This window comes from Carassius gibelio, chromosome B19 (assembly GCF_023724105.1).
Source record: "Carassius gibelio isolate Cgi1373 ecotype wild population from Czech Republic chromosome B19, carGib1.2-hapl.c, whole genome shotgun sequence".
NCBI classification, from domain to species: Eukaryota; Metazoa; Chordata; class Actinopteri; order Cypriniformes; family Cyprinidae; genus Carassius; species Carassius gibelio.
In genome coordinates, this window is record NC_068414.1 from 25,895,884 (window position 1) to 25,916,331 (window position 20,448).

At 35.7% G+C, this 20,448-nt stretch overlaps 1 protein-coding gene across 2 annotated transcripts; it reads right to left on the bottom strand.

Moving 5' to 3' along the window:
• Positions 1 to 8: 8 nt before the first annotated feature.
• Positions 9 to 19,891, bottom strand: tax1bp1a (Tax1 (human T-cell leukemia virus type I) binding protein 1a). Of its 2 annotated transcripts, none has more exons than XM_052584319.1 (17): positions 19,763 to 19,891; positions 17,993 to 18,219; positions 15,636 to 15,738; positions 15,075 to 15,265; positions 14,610 to 14,717; positions 10,012 to 10,130; positions 9,400 to 9,490; positions 9,146 to 9,301; positions 8,436 to 8,675; positions 8,093 to 8,272; positions 7,830 to 7,905; positions 6,962 to 7,236; positions 5,835 to 5,921; positions 4,948 to 5,122; positions 4,128 to 4,279; positions 2,292 to 2,377; positions 9 to 1,390 (listed from the first exon to the last, which is right to left on the bottom strand). In XM_052584319.1, the coding sequence occupies exons 2-17, from the start codon at positions 18,185 to 18,187 to the stop codon at positions 1,180 to 1,182; spliced, it is 2,445 nt and encodes an 814-aa protein (XP_052440279.1). In that variant the 5' UTR covers positions 18,188 to 18,219; positions 19,763 to 19,891; the 3' UTR covers positions 9 to 1,179. The 2 variants fall into 2 exon arrangements, with proteins under 2 accessions (XP_052440279.1, XP_052440278.1); XM_052584318.1 differs by lacking the exon at positions 19,763 to 19,891 and adding an exon at positions 19,238 to 19,681.
• Between the last annotated feature and the right edge of the window lie 557 nt (positions 19,892 to 20,448).

A 20,448-nucleotide genomic window follows, 5' to 3' on the forward strand; every position in this document is an offset into this window, starting at 1 on the left:
GACAAATGTTCAGTTGAATGAACTTGAGCTGTAGCATTCTTTATTAATAAACGTACACTTGATACACACAACCACAGAGCAACCCGAAGTTAAACTTCCTGGCACACTTAAGTGTGAAGCATCAGCTTTTGTTGGCTGAATGGATTTCAAGCAGGAATTGTATGATGGATAATATGCTGAAACTGAAGGTATTAAGTTATGCTTGAACCAATGATGCACTGAAAAGTCGCTGTCCAATCCACAGCCATAGTTTTAGCACTCTGGCTCTCTGAATTGAGTCACTTTGTTATTTGGAAGTAGTTCACTTAAAAACAAATGTTGTGTCATCATTATCACATAAAATAAGACCATTTAATGGTAATTGGATTATTGAAAAGAGCCACTAGTAGGATAAATTGATACTGTAGCTTTAAAGCTTCCTAAATGAATTGTTTTTGCCACTAAATAAATAGATTTTTACACAAATGAGCTCGAAACTGTGGCAAAAACAGACTTCCATAATTCAGTTCATGGGCTCAACTTAAACAGTTTTAAACCACTTTTATGATATTTTTTTTATAGTGCCTTTACATCTTTTCTGAAAAGCTCTGGTCCATATTTATTGTAATAAGATGTAAAGCAAAACCAGCATTTAGTTTCACAGAAGAATGTTATATGAGGTGATACAATTTTAGGTGAACTATCCCTTTAAATGAATGTTTCTAGTGATTGTGTTTCACAAAGAAAGCATTTAAGAGTAAAGCATTCAATTTGATTTGGGTTAATTATTGTCATTTTCTTCTGGCAAAATAAACATATACCATCATTGCATCATTGGTCCTTTAAAATGAATTTACATTTCAATAAACAACAACCTAAAGCTCTCATTTTAAAGCGCAATCAGTATTACACAATTTTAAACTAAAAAAAGTGCTTTTCCTTTTTTTTCTTTGTTTTTTTTTCTTCTTCTTACATATCTATTATACATGAAGACCATTATTACAGTATTCTTTCCCTTAGAAGTTTAAATATCTGAATAAATGTTTGTCTATGTGCAAATCAAATATAGTCCTCCTGGCATGAGTGCAGCGGTTACGACAAAGTGACAACATCAGCGTGTTTCGAACAAAACACTGAAGCCCCTGAATCACCTGAGGCGTTTTATATTGAACTAAAAGCAAATCAATATTTTTTTCTTCTCTAATCAAAATTGTCAAAGTTCAGAACATTGTCATCAAAGTGTGTGAGCACATGCTTTTCGTAGAGATGCTGCTGGCAGTCCAGAGGAAACTGCTCGCTGCAGACGGGACATACCCTCCAGTGAGACTCCACGTGTCGTTCGAAACTGCTTTGCTCAAAGTGTGGCGGGAAGATCACCTCACACAGGGGACAACGCTTATGAACATCAGGTCTGGGTGGGGAAGAAAGAAAGAGAGAGTGTTTTAATATACAACTATGGGAGGCGTTTGGAAGAAAGATCGCTTATTGCTTACGGTGTAATATATAATATGCAAGACAATGCCTACTACAAGTTTACAATGGAAACTATGACAAAGTAAATATTTTAAACAGCAGCATGCAGCTGTCAATCTCACTACGGTTTAGTCAGCAAGTGATTATTAAGTTATCTCAGCATAAAAGAGAAAATTACTGTCTGTCAGTTGTCACCTTGGAAATGGAAAATCAATTCAATTTTTCAATGAAAAACTAGCTCACTGGTTATCGGGGTTATTATTAGTAACAAAAATTAAAAGCATCATAAAAGTATTTCCAATACTTGAAATAAAATAAATATAAACAAGGAAAAAAAAATAAGAAAAAAAAACTCAAAATCAAAACCACTTAAAACTATATAGACTTTTTAAAACATTATAATAAAATGGAAATAAAATTAAATAAAAACAGTACTAAAACCTTAGCTAACATTAAAATAAAAACAGAATAGGTAATATTTTATTTCATTTTTTAAATAAATGTAAAAAAAAACATTGTTTTGATATGTCCTCCAAAAACTTTGCCATTCAGGTCGAATAATGAGAAAATCCCTAGAAAGAAATATGAAATAAAATGTACACATACATTTACATTATTGCATCATTGGGCTTCATTTTCACAAACATTTTTTAACAACCAAAAATAAAATCAAATTTGTCACTTGGGTCTAGAGCATACAGTGGTTTACACAGTATGCTTTATTGTATACCACAAATTTTGGCAAATATACTATTTCTAGGCATTCAATGCAAACGGTGTACAGTATACACATTGCAAACAAAGTAGGAGTGCGATAGCATGTCTTTCCAAACATTTACCTGGTATCAAAGCAGAAGCTGGTGTGGCTCTGGTTAGATTCCAGGCTCTGATGATCGCAGACTGCAGGGGCCTCACCATCACCTCCCTAAGAAAGACATAAAAGCAAAATGAAACATACACATCATTTCTTCTTGACTGAGACATAACAATACAATGGTCTTCAGTGGACACATTTAGCTGTCACCTCTCTATTGAGACATAACAGCTAAGATCTCACACAGACACACAGACACACACACACACCCCCACACTTCCGACGAAAAGCCACGCCTGTCTGCACACAGCCAGCTTCCTGCAAAGGTTAATGGGCTTTTAACGCAGCAAACGAGAAAGGAGGAGAAAGGGGTCAGCGCCGATCTGCACCCTCAAATATCACAGGCCGGCACCACCAGCCAATTAGCATAGCCCTCGTCAACATCTCTCTCTAACGAGCCTCTAGCCTCGTCACTCTAATCCGCTAACGAGCTCAAAAGAGAAAATCCTTAATTGCCGTTTCATGCAAATTAACCACCTCTGTATTCACCTATGAACTGAGGTCTGAGAGTGCGGGGAACGCTGAGGGCAGCGAGGAAGAGAAGATGAAAAAAAGAGTGAATCAAAGAGTTTGAAGTCAAGAGGAAAGGCTGAAAAACAGAAAGAAAGGCTGAGAGAGAGGACGAAGTAGTAAAGGTTGCTAAAGGGTGACAAAAATACATGGTAATGCCACATATCAGTGTAAAAACTGGCACAATAACACCCAGTTATTAGCTCTAAACTTACAAAAATAAAAGCTGACGAGTCATATAAATTAGCTTTATTGGTACTTTATATTTAATCATTTATATCAGGTGTCTTTAACTATAATGTTTTTACATCAAAAATAATGAATTGTTTGGTACAATTTAGTTATTGCGTTTCTGCTGCATTGCAAATCACGGTAGCACTTTATTTTACAATACTTACAATGTACTTATAATAATCACAAAACTGAGTAATAACTAAGCACTAACCCTGGACATAACCCTAAACATAACGTTATCCCATGAAGTTACCTTCCTAATATCACCTAGTACTTTCTTAGGCAAGTACACTAAGTACATGTAAGTGCATGTGCTGTAAATAAAAGCACAACCCAAATCACTTTTGCTGCTGTTGAGGTGGGATATGGTTACGGTTTGGTGGTCTGGTTAGGTTTAAGATAGGTAAAGGTGTAGGTGTAGGGTTGACAGTGTGAAAAAAAAACAACAACAAATGGGCAGATCATTAAAGAGACAGGAATAAAGTGAATTTTTGTGAATCACTGTAATAATAGCTATCCTTTTTAAGACAATGCTAAATGATACCTTTATAAATTATTAAAACAAAACTGCAATAAAAAGATTCGATCTTTTGTTTGCCTTAATCTTATGTGACCATTAACCAACATCAGATAACCATGAACACGCAGATGTGTTGTTAAGTTATTGAAATGCAGTATAATATCATTAAGATGTAAAGAGGAACTTATCAGTTTTATCAATGGTGCTGTGACCAAAAAGGTTGGAAATCAGTTTTAAAGCTTTAACATCAGGAAAAAAATAAAATCTGCTAAATGTCATTGTAGCATCAGACAGGATGTGTTTTAACAATGTACTGCAGATAAGCAACAGCTTTAAAAATGACGCTGTCCAGATTAAAACGCACTCTTCCAATACTATCCATCAAACACTACTTATAGCAGTGTGAAGCTACATTAAAACAGACCATGCCTATTATACATCTATGTGGCTGCCAAAGAAATATACACAATAGAAGTTGTTGTGGAGTTTTCTAAATGTTTCCACTGCTCCGTCTTTGTGTACAGCAGGTTTCCTTACGTTTGGCCGCTCTTCAGTGGGATTCTCCAGGCCATCAGGGGGGCTGAGGCTGCGTGATGGCTGACTGCAGACCACAGGACCACCCCACGGGGGAGGAGCCAAAGGAGGGGGCCGGCAGGTTTGTTCTGGGGATAATGCCCCGTCTGCTCCGTCTAAGCAACAACAATTCAGGAAGCTTTGATTAGGGCTGTCACCTCACAAAAACTTTTAGTAGTTACAAATCAGATTCAATGTTCTCAATACTCTACCAATTTTGCAAAACAAATATATAACACTTATTCATATAAAAAGACATACTAAATTTTTATTAGCATATATAAATATATACAATAAAAAAATGATTTCTGATGTGTCGTGACACTGAAAACTAGATTATTGACTGCTGTAAAATTAAGCTTTGATCACAGGAATAAATTATATTTAATATATATATATATTTAATATATATATATATATATATATATATATATATATATATATATATATATATATATATATATATATATATATATATATATATATATATATATATGAATATAAATAAAAACAACTGTGATGCACGCAATAATATTTATGATTCAACAAATTTAGCCTTGGTCAGAGACTTCTTTAAACAACAACAAAAATCCTACTGACTAAAACAGTATTGTTTGAATAATTAAGTAAACTCTTTTATTACTTTAGTATAAAAAAAAAAAAAACATAAACAGGTCATTATTGACAATCTAAATTTTTTCACATAATCTAGTAGTTTTTTTTACTATACATACTTTAAAAATTCATAATAAATAAATAAAAGTAGACGAAAGGGTGCACCCACCCCGGGTCTCTTGTTCTGAATAGGGGTTTCCGTACTGCAGGTCAGCTGGTTGTTGGGGCACCAGTGGAGGTTGGTCTTGTGTATAGGGCAGTGGGTATCGCAGAATCATTGGCTCTCTTCCGTCTGTCCTCTGACTCCCTGCAGCCTCTACTCGGTTCATCCACTCCTGCAGCTCCTGCAAGAAAAACAAATATATGATCGCAAAGTGACTTCCCAACACACCCGACAGGAAACACTTACTTATTGCTCACATGAATAAAAGTAGCGAAAACAAATATTGTCACTGAAACTGCAAAAGATAAAGAAAAAACCTGGCTTGAAGCTTAAATTACAGCACTGAAATAATCTCATAATCAATGTTACAAATGATACACTACAAAAAACCTGAATTAAACTTCTTTGGCCAACAAGCTTCAACCAAAGAAACTGAAATCTTGAGTACTATATTACCAATCTTTAAATAGCACTGACACAGTGCAGAACTCTCCTTGCTTTTTTCTTGTTCTTTCTTTCCTTCTCCTTTGACCTCATATTCATGAGTCATGATTAGAAGAATTATTCGCACATTTAACATTTAACACAAGTGCTGATAGGTAACCAGGAAGCCCAATGTGGCATTTAGCCGTGACTCTCGGGGGGCTCAAACAATCACACTCTGTCTGATTTCAGCGTCTTACCTGCTCAGAATCAAATTAAGGTATTTAATATTTAAACATTCTCATTAACATTTAGAAGATCAAGCTAATAACACCAGCTTTAGGAGATATTGCAGCTTTTCGGATCTTTGGATAGCAAAGAAAGAACACAATACGTGAGTATAGTATAGCAACAAACTGTTTATAGGAACAAAAATGATAAGAACAGGTTTATACTATAAATGCTCTTACCTTTTCCAGTCTCTCTTTCTCCCTGGTGACCACCACAAGACTCTCCCTCAGAGCAGACACCTCTCTGTCCTTCTCTGCCACTCGAGTCTATCAAGGAATACATATGATTTATTTTGAGTGGCATCTGGACATATGTTTTATAACTGCTCTAAAAGCACCACTTGAAAGTGAAGTGTGTGATTCTAAACACTAAAGGCACGGGACAGAGTTGTGAGTTGCGAGTCCTATAATATTTAAAAACAGATGAGGAGTGGCTATAGATTATTAAGCAAGCATATATAGGCTATTAGGCAATCAGAATTCTGGACTGGCAATTTTGGAGCATTTTTTTTACCCAGATAACTGACTTGTTCAGGCTAGAAACCCTACAAAGTTAATAGCTCAAAAGTTCAATTTTAAAGTCTTGTAAAAACAGACATACTGACAATTATTACAAATTTTAAATAATAATTGAACATAATATGTAAATATATTTGAAAATGTAATTTATTCCTGTGATGTCAAAGCTGTATTTTCACCATCATTAGATTACTCCAGTCCTCAGTGTCACATGATCCTTCAGAAATCATTCTAATATGCTGATATTATTATTCTTATAATATTAAATATTATAAATTCCTATTTTTGTGGTCTGCTGATCTCCTCTTTCTCTCTCTCTCTGAGTTATCATTGTGTCAAAGCTTGTTTGGGTTTGAAGTTCAGTTGAAATGGGTTTACTACGATCGTACCCTGCTCTCCAGCAAACAGTCATAAAGCATTTGGCGAGAGCGTGTGCATGCGTTTAAACACGCTGTAAATAAAAGACTTTCCTTTTGATGGTGGCTCCAGCTTTGTCTAAATACTCAGACAAGAAGAGACCTTTACGACCTCCTTTCCACTTGGCCAGCTCTGTCCTTAATGACTGCTGTGTTCACACGCACTCACAAGACTGACGGAAATGTTATACCTCAGTGAACCGGACCCAAAATCAACCCGTGGAAGTTCATCTGGGATTGTTTGCATGCTTGCGTGCACTGACATCTTATGCAAATGAATGTGTATGAGTATCTGTGGTTTGCTCTTGCCTGTGAGGTTGAAGGAACCTGAATCATGTATGTACATGTGTGTGTGTGTGTGTGTTTACGTACTTTAAACCGCTGCTCCTCACTGGCTAGCAGGAGCTTCAGGCTTTCATTGATGGTGCATTGCTCTCTCCATTTCTCCTCCATGCAAGCAAGCTCAGCTTCGACTGACACACTGCACTCCTCTTCCTCCTCCTCCTCATCCTCCTCATCTTCGTCTTCATCGTCTTCCTCCTCTTCCTCTTTTTTCTCTTCCTTCCTCTCCTGTCCAGGTCTGCCTTCAATTCCCAATCTCTCGGCATCTCTTTGTGTCACAGGTTTGATCTCAGCAGGATATAGATCTTTCAAATATGAAAGAAAAGTTAATGCATAAGAATTTGGCCACAATATTATAGAGCATATAAAACATTAGTCGTGAAACTGCTGTGTGATGTGACACAAAAACCAATAATAATTAACAACAATGCTGCACTTATTTGATCCAAATATATAGTAAAAAGTGTAATATAGGGAAATACTATTTGAATTCAAATGAACTGTTTAGTATTTAATAATATTTGTTTAATATGTTACTCCATTATTACAGTTTTTTGGTATCACATGATCATTCAGAAATTAGTACAAGATGCTGATTGATACTCAAGAAACATTTATTATTACCAGTGAAAACGGTTGCACTGCTTAATTGTAAAAATTGATATACATATACATATTTGTTGATAAATGCCATTTATTTGAAGCATTGCATTCCTGAAAAAACAAAAAACAAATAACACATACACATACTGACCGTCAAGGGTTTATTACTAATTTTTATTTATTTAATCATTTGTAAATTGTTTTTTACTTTTTTTATGAATTCCTAAAGGAACTAGTTTGACGATGTGTGTTGGAGTTTAAATGTGTTTTGATTTATTTGTCTCCTTGCCAGTACCTGTGGGAGGCGTCTCTGCATCTGGTGTGTGTAACTCCTGTGTGGTCTCTGTAGAGGCATCATTCCTGTTACAGTCCTAAAACATATGTCATATTTTAAGATTTCACACAAAAATATAGGAGGGTGCTTTCACACTATAAACCTCAACTAATTTACATAAAAACAAAATGTATGATTGCTTAACGACTTGCGTACAAATTAAGTGTATCATAATTTTTTGGTAAAATGTACAACTGGGTAAATCCATTATTTCAGTGACTCACGCCCTGCTGCGTCTCTTGTTGCTGAGTCAGTTTGGTGACTTGTTTTCGCAAACGTTGGCACTCTCTGTATTTCTCTTTGTAGTGCTCTGCAGCCATATTCAGACGCAGCTTTAGTTCCTCGACCTCCTTTTGTAGCTCCGCCTCCAGCTCTGAAACCACACCCACGCCAGCCCTGCCCTGCTATAAATAAAATAAAATAAAATAAAAGCAAGAACCCAAAAAAGAGAGTTATCTCACAGTTCACACACTGTCTAAATATTGCATCTAAACCATGTGTTCTTCAAATTGTGATTAACAGATCTTCACAATCAAATAAAAATAAGGGACAGTTAGTTGTGGTTACCACTTCCTGTGATGCCTGGCTTCTCATCCTGTCAAGCTGATTCTGAGCATGTCTGCATTCTTCCTGGGCTTCAGCTAAACAGGCTCGTAGGTCTTCTGTCTCCTGATCGGCACGGTACAGCTCAGCCATGGTGCGATCTCGCCCACCGGAGGCATCACGTAACTCGGAACCCAACATAGCGGCCTGCTGCCGCGTGGCCTGGAGCTGCTCCTCAGCTTGACGCAACTGCTCTTTCAGACCCTGTAATCATACATAAAAAAAGTATGATTTATGTGAACAAGCACTATATAGTATATATACTCAACAAGGCTGCAATTATTTGATAAAAAATACTGTAAATCTTTAAAAATTATTTGAATATGCTGATACAGCACACAATTATTTTAAGTGCTCAATTATTAATAATGGTTCTTATTGTTACCAATGTTGAAAACAGTTTCGCTGCTTAATATTTTGATGGAAATCTGATTCTTTGATGAATTGAAAGAACAACATATATTTGAAATATAATATATTCAAAAGAACAACATGTATTTGAAATGTAAATCCTTTGTAGACTCAAAATTTTAGAGTATCCATGCAGCATAAAAGATTTACATTTTTTTTCATTTACATCTTTCTTATCCCAAACATTTAAATAGTAGTTTTTTTGACCGGTAGTAAATATATTTACTGTATTTGTATTTATTCTTTAAATAAACATCTATTACGGCATCAGCGGGGTGTGTGTCCCTCTCTGTGCGTAGCCTGTGCAGTTCCTCCTGGTACTGTGCGATGGTGACCTCTCGGTTTAGCTCCATTGCCTTCAGCATCTGCAGCTCAGCACTGAGTTTAGTGTTTTCCAGCTCGGCACTGCGCACGTGAGACTGTAAGCGTGAACACACACCACGGATCAATGCATGTCCCATGACTGATCGATGTGTATGATTACAGTTTGTAACCTGTAGATCCTACAAGCACTTACTTTGTAAAGCTCCCTCTCGTCTCTTTCATTCTTCAGTTGAGTTTGTAGACCGTCTCTCTCAGAAATCACCTTCTGCAGCCTGTCTCTTAAACTGGACACCACAAAAAAAATATATACACACCATATAAATTCTCAACTATAAATCTGCATTCTCATCCTGAGAGTCCAAGTCAAAATCTAATCCAGACTTGAAAATCAAAAAATGTAAAAATGTAAACAGAAACATTATTAAATAAAATATAAATAGGTCTATATATTTCTTTGTAGGTCACTAATCATATAATCAAATTTGATCACATATTTTTGCCTCCATTGAAATACAAGATGGTCAATGGATCGTGTCAAAAATATGAGAACATGATCATCAGGCTTTACACAATCCTGCAGAGCATGAGGGCTGCACTCATCAAATAAAATGCTAATATTTTGAATTTCTTTTTATTTACCTCAAATTGTGATTCTGGTAGAATAATAAAATCTAACTAAAATAGAAAATAATACAATTCAAATAAATACACAATAATAGCATTTGTCTTAGACTTTTGGATCCTATTTTAGATATGTAAATACTATAATTATATTCATATCAGGTAATGTGTGTTCGGGCCTTACCAGTCCAGTTCAGTCTCTTTAAGAACAGCTTTTTGTGTGATTTCTAGCAGGTCCTGTTCAAGTTGTTTGACTCGGGTTTGAGCCTCCTCCTTCTCCTCGCTCAAGCTTTTCTGCAGCTCCTGCGATTGGACAGCAGATGCAATCAATCACACCTCCCAGCCAATCAAAACACTCCAAGCATTTTATCCAATAGTAAAAATCTATCAAAAGTGAGCTAACCAATTATTTAAAAAATAATAATTAGTATTATAAATAATACTATATAAGCAATTAAAATATTTAAGTTAAGAGGTTAAACAAGTTCTTCAAACACAGAATATAGTTTTTTTTTTAATAACTTAAAAATATACAGGTTTAGAAATTTATTAGGATTGTTACTAGACACAGAAAATGAAATAACAGAGTAATTCATTGGGAATAATAGAGGCTTCCCAGACTCTTTTGATAATGTGGCAGTTTACAGGAGACTTAACTGAAAGATAAAATAATTATCAGAAATGCAGGTACTATTCTGATCCAGACTTTCCCCCTCTCTCTCAGAAAAAAAAAAAAAACAGTCCATGTCTGAAGTTCATTTTCCAATAGTATGATGTCAGCAGGAAAAGAGGGGGCTTCGATTTCACTTTTGTTGCGGCGGTGTCTTATATTTAACAGTCTTCATCAGTAAATCACAGTAACATCTGGTTTTGAAAGCATGCACACACGCCTTGTCCTCCGGCTAATCTGGTGACTCGTGGTGTTTTACAGCCGATGATGTTTCAGAATTGCAGCACAGTCAAATAAAATGTGAGGTCGTAAAATTAGCAGCCACAAAATATATACTTATGTTCTCAGGATAAAGAGGAAGTCTATTTTCATATGTAGGTTCTGACAGTTTAACAGACACACGCACACTTATGGCATATGAAAGGGTTTGTGTGACTGGGGTGTGAGAGAGAATTATAAAAGTGTTAATGTTTTATTTGTGGTGTTCTTTGTCCTTTGAGACACTCATAATTCACACTTACAGACGTCAATAGGGTCTCCAGAAGAAACACCAGGGGGCGCTGAAAGACCAGCAAACCAACTGAATCACATCCTGCTGTTTTCTGGGCATTTAAGAGTTTAATGTGCTTGTTGTGCAGTCAAACATCAACACCACATCAGAGCCAAACGGAATCTGCAAAGATTTTTTTATTTTTTTTTTATGCTGAGGGAAAATCACATTTTGTGAAATGGATTTTACATTGTAAAATGTGGTACATGGATGAAATTAGTTGGCCATATTAAATAAACAATGCAAAGGGTGGGGATCACCACAATATTCTTTGGTATTGATGGTGTTTACATTGTTTTATTATTTACTTATTTTTATGCCATTTAGCACTCTTTCAAGCGTAAGAAAAATGTTAAAAGTCAATTATAGGAGATAATTAGTTAAATAGGGATAAAACAAGATATAGACCAACTAAATAAACTGCCTTTACACTGGTACACTACTGTTCAAAGGTTTTGGGTAAGATTTTTTTAAAGAAATTAACACAATTCTTAAAATAAGCTTTATTTATATACACATATATACACAAACCTGACCTGATTCCAAAAAAGTTGGGACACTGTGCAAATTGTGAGTAAAAAGGGAATGGAGTAATTTACAAATCTCATAAACTTATATTTTATTCACAATAGAATACAGATAACATATCAAATGTTGAAAGTGAGACATTTTGAAATGTCCTGCAAAATATTGGCTCATTTTGGATTTCATGAGTGCTACACATTCCAAAAAAGTTTGCACAGGTAGCAATAAGAAGCTGGAAAAGTTAAATGTACATATAAGGAACAGCTGAAGGACCAATTTGCAACTTATTAGGTCAATTGGCAACATGATTGGGTATAAAAAGAGCCTCTCAGAGTGGCAGTGTCTCTCAGAAGTCAAGATGGGCAGAGGATCACCAATACCCCCAATGCTGCCACGAAAAATAGTGGAGCAATATCAGAAAGGAGTTTCCCAGAGAACAATTGCAAAGAGTTTGAAGTCAACATCATCTTCAGTGCATAATATCATCCAAAGATTCAGAGAATCTTGAACAATATCTGTGCGTAAGGGTCAAGGCCCAGAACACCATACTGTATGCCTGTGATCTTAGGCCCTTAGACGGCACTGCATCCCATACAGGAATGCTACTGTAATAGAAATCACAACATGAGCTCAAGAATACTTCCAGAAAACATTGTTGGTGAACACAGTCCACCGTGCCATTCGCCATTGCCGGCTAAAACTCTTATAGGTCAAAAAAAGAAGCCATATCTAAACATGATCCAGAAGCGCAGGTGTTTTCTCTGGGCCAAGGCTCATTTAAAATGTGTGATGAGTGGCAAAGAATCAAAATTTTAAGTTATTTTTGGAAAACTGGGAAGCCATGTTATCCGAACTTAAGAGGACAAGGACAACCCAAGTTGTTATAAGCGCTCAGTTCAGAAGTCTGCATATCTGATGGTATGAGGTTGCATGAGTGCGTGTGGCATGGGCAGCTTTCACATCTGGAAAGGCACCATCAATGCTGAAAGGTATATCCAAGTTCCAGATGTTGTCTCTTTAAGGAAAGACCTTGTATTTTCCAACATGACAATGCCAGACCACATACTGCATCAATTACAACATCATGGCTGCATAGAAGAAGGATCCTGGTACTGAAATGGCTAGCCGCAGTCCAGATCTTTCACCCATAGAAAACATTTGGCGCATCATAAAGAGGAAAATGCAACGAAAAAAGACCTAAGACAGTTGAGCAACAAGAAGCCTGTTTTAGACAAGAATGGGACAACATTCCTATTCCTAAACTTGAGCAACTTGTCTCCTCAGTCCACAGACGTTTGCAGACTGTTATAAAAAGAAGAGGGGATGCCACACAGTGGTAAACATGGCCTTATCCCAACTTTGAGATGTGTTGATGCCATGAAATTCAAAATCAACTTATTTTTCCCTTAAGATGATACATTTTCTGGGTTTAAACATTTGATATGTCATCTATGTTGTATTCTGAATAAAATATTGAAATTTGAAACTTCCATATCATTGCATTCTATTTTTATTCACAATTTGTACAGTGTCCCAACTCTCTTGGAATCTGTGTTTTTGGAATCGGGTTTAATCGGGTTATATATAGAAACATAGAATAGAATAGAATAGAAACATTTCTTAAGCAGCAAATCAGCATATTAGAATTAATTCTGAACGATCATGTGACTCTAAGTATGGAAGTAAATTGAAGAAATCTAATTACATTTTAAAATATATTAAAACAAGATTGGGTAAAACTTTATTTTAAGGTGTCCTTGTTACATATGTTACAAGTACTTACTATTGTAATAATAATAAATTATGCATAATACATGCAAGCAACACTAAGATAAACCCTAATCATAAACCTTACCATGTAGTAAGTGCATGCAGTTAATTAATATTACTCAGTAATTTAATGTATAATTACTCTGTAACAAGGACACAAAATTAAGTGTAACCAAAAATGTTAATAATATTTGACAATATTGTATATAGCATATAGCCTATATCAGAGTACTATGATATTACCATCTGATACCTGAATAATGATAATACCATCATATTACTATATTTTGTAAAGTCAAATTAACAGGAATGACAAAAGGTTCAAAAAATGCAGATTACATTTTTTTAATAAAGGAGATTTTAATAGGAAACAAAAAATCTGGGCTATCAACAAACATTAATGCATTTATTTAACTATCACAAACCCTTATTTAAACCCCACCCACTAATGAGACATCAGCCAATCGAAAGTTTGCAAACTGCTTAGATATTAAATGATTGACAAGACAAACTATTTTTATGCTTTTTAAAAAGCATTAGGCTTTTACAAATACAGGCAGGACACATTTTGAGTTAAATGTGTCAGGTAGTAGTGACATATTATGTGTGGTATTCCAAAAAAGAAATCACATTCAGCACCTTTAAATATAATCAAAATTAGCAGACGAACAAGAGAGAGAAAATCGCGTGACTGGCTGCTGTTGTCTCAGTGACTGGGCAGGTCTCCTCCTTTCTGTTGAGTGGTTTTGGTGGACATTAACTCCTGGCTGCGTGCACACGTTTGACGTCATGTCTACCCTCTGTGGTCGACATGGCACCACCATGATAACAGATGCCCAAGTAAACTTTTCTCTGTCTCACTCTCTCTTCTTTCTCTGCTTCTCAAACTCCCAATTCTTTCACTCTAAGTAAATCATCCTCAGCACAGTCAGAATTAAGTATGGATAAATCACATGACTTTATGGGGAAGGTCAGTAATGCACACAGAGACACACACACACACACGGCCATTATCTGATAAGATAAAGTGCTTTGTGGGAGTATGTTCACCGTCAGTCAAACAGAGAAGCGTTTTACACTTGGAGACAGAAAGTCTTAAAGCACCAATGTGTACGTACACACACAGGAGAGCGCTTTGATGTGCAGATAACTTGAACTTGTGATCTCTGGTGTGTGTTACATGCTGTTTAAACACTGTGTGTGTGTGTAAGCCATCTTGGCTGCTTCGTTGGTTGGTCACTTTTATGCGCGAGTGTGTATTTAGTACCTGGTTCTGTTGTCTCTGTCTCTCCTGTAGTTGATCTCTCTCCTGTGTGAGGAGGCGTAGTGCTTTCTGCAGTTCTTTGCACTCCTGTTGAACTTCCTCTACACGCTGCTGCTCATGCACACATATAAAGATTATAAGACTAAAAAATGACACACAAGCTTTGTTCCAAAACCTAGTGAGGAGCCTTGCTTCCTACATATACAGCTGCTATCTAAGACAGCATCTTACCATAATGGAAGCTCATAAGTGACTGATTTGTCTGTCTGTCTGTCTGTCTGTCGTCCTTTATTCACAATGCATCATTGCAAAATACATGAAATTTTGCTTTATAATTTGAATATAACAAGTTAGCTCAAGAGACAGCGTGGTTAGGTTGCCTACGTTTTGTATCAAGAATGCACCTGTGTTGCCTTAGGTTTTGGAACAAAGCAGGGATTTTAATTCTTGTTTGTGTGATTTGCATACCTCAAGTAGCTCAGTCTTTGTCGTCACAACCAGTATGTCTGAGTTCCCGTCATCTTCCATGGTCAGTAGCTCCTCCCCTGTGGGTGTGGCCGGGCGGAACTGGAATGGTGTGCTCGCACCTCTGATTTCACCCGTGTGTGTGACATAGCAGAACTGATAAAACTCACCATCACTACGGGGAACATAATATCCTAGGAAACAGCACGTAGAGTATTTGATTACAGGTTTCCTCTTTATAAGACGCATTATCTTATACTATAACTTACAATAGAAAGGTCATCTACAAACAAAGTAAAGCAAAAACAAAGCAAAGCAAAACATCAAAGATACAGTCTGCATAAACTTTCAAAAGTTCTGAAATCAAGAATGATGACTCTTTCATTTTTACTTAAATAACAATAAAAAAACAACAATTTTTATCATCCAATCAAACAAAACAAAACAAATAAAACAAAATAAATACGTTCCACCCTTCACTTTTCTCCTTTTTCACTATATCAAAACACAGAAGTAAAATCACATGTTGACATTGAGTGTGTGTGTGTGTGTGTGTGTGTGTACCCTGAAAGATGATGGTTCGGTGAACAGTGGATCCCTCAGTGTAGTTTTCAGGCATGGGAGACCAGAGAAACGTGTAGTAGTCTCTTGCACTGCTCCAGCCCACCTAACACACACAAACACACACACACACATAAAAACAGCAAACAAGAAGTGAGTCAGAACTAAAACTTTTGTGGCCAGACCACTGAAGGCCTTAAAAAACAGTTATAAGTAAAACATATAAAACAAAGACAAAGTTCATTTTGACCAAAATGATACAAGCAAAACTATATCAACACGGAGACTACATAAAATGTTTACGGATCATCCAGTCAAAACAGATGGGAAGAGAGTGAGAAAGAAGAAGCATTACTTACTAACAATACATTAAACCTGTAGGAGATCTAAAGTCTCATTATTTTGTCTCATATCGATTTCACGGGTTATAAATATCACAATAAGCTCAAGGAGGAATGGAAACACTTAGCCTCCTTTCTGAACTTCTTAGCCAGAAAAGGGGGCACAGTGTGTATGTGTGTGTGTGTAGGGTTGGAAAAGGAGGCGTAATGGAAAAAAAAGGACCAGGAAAAAGGTGAAAATTTTACACATGCTTCAAAGGCGGATAAAAATAGTGTGGTTACTCTTAAAAGTGTGAGTGTGCATGTGAATTTCATCATTTCTGCCTTTAAAGCACGTGCAAAATGTTCACCTCCATAACCACCCGTATTTGTGTGTGTGTGTGCAAATGAGTGATTGCATGGTTTTATGAAGTTTTAAATGAAATATGATGAAAATGAAGAAAAGAATCTAGTCCACCATCATAAACATGTCACATACGGTAACTTCTTACAGTTAGAAACGAGACACACACTCACAACATCAGCAATTTGTCATCGTGATTTTTCACAGCACAACCTGACATTTACTTTGATTACAATATATCACATCTGTAATCTCTTTTTTTTTTATGGAAATTATTCTGCTTTCATCTGGAACGCAGTCATCTGTAAAGAAATCACCTATTAATTAGAGAGAAGAGAAGTAAAGAGGAGAGCAAGAGGAAAGAAAAAGAGGGGATGCATCCGAGTGTGTTTCAAACAAGCCATGCTTGTACACACATGACCGTTAAGTGATAAATTAAATAATAAGAGGCTGACGTAACTATAAATCAGGTGCATAAGAACATGTTCGGCATGTGCGCGACAACTTAATTATATAGTACTTGAGTATACCGAGTGTGTGTGTGTGTCTTTGCACAAACCTAGTGTATGTGTATATGCATGATTACATAGCATTTTTTGCATTGCTTAAAGGTAGCCTATTTTCAACGTGCCTCAACATACGCCTTCATAAAGAGTACTGTATTCGTTCACCCTGCAAAAAAAAAAAAAAAAAGTTTTTATTTTTTACACAAAGGGATACTGCATATACAAATTAGATTGCAGATGATTACCTTTAGAATTGTACAAATAAAAAGATAAAATACAGTTATTTATATATATAATTAAGAACATTTATTGGAAATATTAAATTAATAATTTAAAACAGAAAATCTGCATTTTAAGTAAAAATAAACAATAATAGAGTGCAATTATTCAAATACAATTTAACAACATTTTACATAAAAATTGAAATTAAGTGTTGCATGTAATGCAATTCTATTATAGCAGAGTAAAAATTGAAGCCGTACTTTCTCAAAACCACCAGAGGGAGCCTGTGGTTCTCTAAGTAATATAAAGCACATGTTAAGGTGTGTGTACTGAGTGTGTGTGAATGCCTGAGGAATAATTCCCATATTACCTCATTAATAATTTAAATATGAGTCCATAGATGTTGTCAGAACACATCCAACCATAATGGTCTACCATATAAGACTACTCTTATCCAGTTATGCATTACACATAGCAGCTAATATCTGTTCTTATAATACATCTTATTACAGATAAAAATACTAAAGCAAAAGCCCACAGCATCCAGCACAACAGCCCAAGCACACACACACACCACACACTCACTCACACCGCAACTCTATTCCCCTGTAAACTAACCATCAAAACAACAGCGATATTGAGCGGATTAACCATCTTTTTTCCAGTCCACATTTTCCCCTGCAACCCACCACTCTAAATGCTGTCTGGAAAGATCTGGTTGATTTGAAGTGCCTTTTATACCAGTCATAAACTGTCACTGTATCTTAACAAGACGTAAAGTTTCCGTGTGCTCATTTCCTTTTGATTAAGTGCAAGATTAAATTTCGAGATGAAAGAAGAGCGTAGAGAAAAAAAGTGAGATTAAATTGGGTGGATACAATTTTTTTTTCTGTGTATGAAAACCTGAATATTGACCAGATGTTAGAGAAATATGTAATGTGTACCAACCTTAAAGATGCCAACCCAGTCTTTGGGATGTGGGGTGATGAAGGGGGTGAGGGTGTAATGACATTCAAGCGCTGCCTGCGGGAGGAAGCTTTTCCCAACATTCTGGAAGATGACATGGGCGAAGTTAGACGTCTCCATGACAACACTTCCTCCTCCACCAGCAGATGCTCCCGTATTACAGGCTGACAACATCATAAGCACTCAAGGAAAGTCTGTGATTGGTCTACCTGAAAGAAGAAGGAATGAAAATTACAAAATAATGAAATAATGAGGTTTAACCGACACAGTTTCTCTTTCATAATATAGAGTCAAATATTGCAAAATAAACCCTAAACCCTGAGTTTTTTTTTACTACCCTGCATTATTACTTAGCTCCTTAACAAATAAATAAAATGACTTTATTTAATGTTTTTATCTTACTTTTAGCCATAACACAACCATACTGTAGCTATACAGAAAACATTGGTTTTAATTCATAAATTTTACAATATGGCCCAGGAGGTATTATTGAAGTATTTCAATACGCTTACATAACATCTAACAATATAAGTCTCTCTCGATTCATTTTAATTCCAGAGATGTTCCCCAAAGTTAAATTCTTTATGTTTATTAATTGGTGCTTCTTTGAAAGTGATGCAGAAAAAAAAAAAAACCTTTACAATGAAATAATGAGGTTTAACCAACACAGTTTCTCTTTCATAACATAGGCAAGGGATATTGTTCAGTCAAATATTGCTAAATAATATTGCAAAATAAACCCTAACTTGGACTTGTATCACCCTGAATTAGTTTTTTTATTACCCTGCATTATTACGTAGCTTCTTAACAAATAAATAAAAGGACTTGAAATAGTGATTTGAAATGTTTTTATCTTACTTTTAGAAACCTTGGCGATCCATAAAACAATCATAGCTATGCAGAAAACATTGGTTTTACAGAATAAAAAGGTACATTTTACACTATGCCTCCCGGAAAGTATTATTGAAGTATTTCAATATGCTTACATAACATCTTACAATATAACTCCCTCCTGATTCATTTTAGCTCCAGAGATGTTCACCAAAGTGTATACTCTTTATATTTATTTATTGATGCTACTTTGAAAGTGATGCAGCAAAAGAAAAAAATGTTTACACTGAAAATTGCATGCCGTGTTTCAGCAACACAAAATTTGCAATAAACTATAGATCAGTTTACTGCATTAAAATGTTTTTTAGATGCTTAAATATTTCTGAGCTGACATACATTTTGGTTTAAGCCCATGTGCTGCTGGATGAAGAAGACCTGCTCTATTCCAGCCGGATGGGGCGATGCCGAGTAGGCCTGTGTGCATGGGGCACTGATGCTGCTGTCATCCCTGCTCAGGCCTTTACCGTCAATGACCGCTCGAGTCAATACAGCAAATAACAGATTCGCACTGAACTCATTATATGATGGTGTAAAACATAACGTTTCTTGCTCATCGTACTAAAGCATGTTTGCTTAAAACCGAGAGCGACTTTCTAGATACATTTCACTTGCATCATGTCGCTAAATAACAAATAGTTGTGGATTTTAATGGTATTTACAAGTACACTAGATGATGTCGCATTTTTCAATACATGTAAGTTATTTATTATACGACCTAAATTACTGGTGGTGGCCTTAGAGGATGAGCTGATGAGTTTTATTAATCCTACTGCAATCCCGCCCAGTATATTCATCGAGATGGACCGCATGCAAATCCATATTTCCGAGATTATCACTATATATATTTTATAGTCGTTATACCTGTAATCCATGTTTACTTGAAGAGCTGTAACTCTTGTTGTATAGATTGCTAGATAACGCAGATGGAGAGTGTCTCTGTCATGTAGCTGAACCGGGTGTCAACATGTTTTGAGAGTCTAGAAACGTCAGCCTACTTCCGGTCGTTTGCGCATTGTGATTGGTTGATTTACTCCTGTCACTGAGATCCGTGTTTTATCATTGGTTAGCGAATAACGCCAATGGAAGGTATGATTCTTTTCAGAGAATCGGTTCTCTCGAACAGAACAACTCAACTCTTATGACTATCAACTTACTGATTGCTTTCGATTTGTAAACGAATCATTTAAAGTCCGACTCAGTCAGTTTCTGCAAAACATACGTGGATATTATGGAAAAATGCCAAGCGTTACTTAAGACGGCACATGGTTATTGTATGCAGATATTATAGCTTTAGGAAACGTTTGATCATTTAATATGTTAAGAGATAGCTTAAACGTCCTAGACACTATATTGTATAAATTAAATTATTATATATCTAGTTATATAAAGTATATCTCTAAATATCAAATATGTATATGAAATATGCTTATAAACTCTAACTAAGTACGCTACCTTTTAAAGGAAACGCTGAATAGTCCTATTTGTGAAACAATCAGTGTGTACTAGAAAAAATATTCTACTATTTATTTATTTGTTGTTATTGAAAA

Bases quoted from the DNA above. Each gene is read 5' to 3' on its own strand.
- tax1bp1a (XM_052584319.1), bottom strand. From the start codon at position 18,187: ATGATGTTGTCAGCCTGTAATACGGGAGCATCTGCTGGTGGAGGAGGA. The intron at 15,266-15,635 runs GTACACACACAC...GCTGTTTCCTAG, and splicing joins CCGAACCATCATCTTTCAGG to GATATTATGTTCCCCGTAGT. The intron at 9,491-10,011 runs GTAAGGCCCGAA...TGTGGTGTCCAG, and splicing joins AAAGAGACTGAACTGGACTG to TTTAAGAGACAGGCTGCAGA.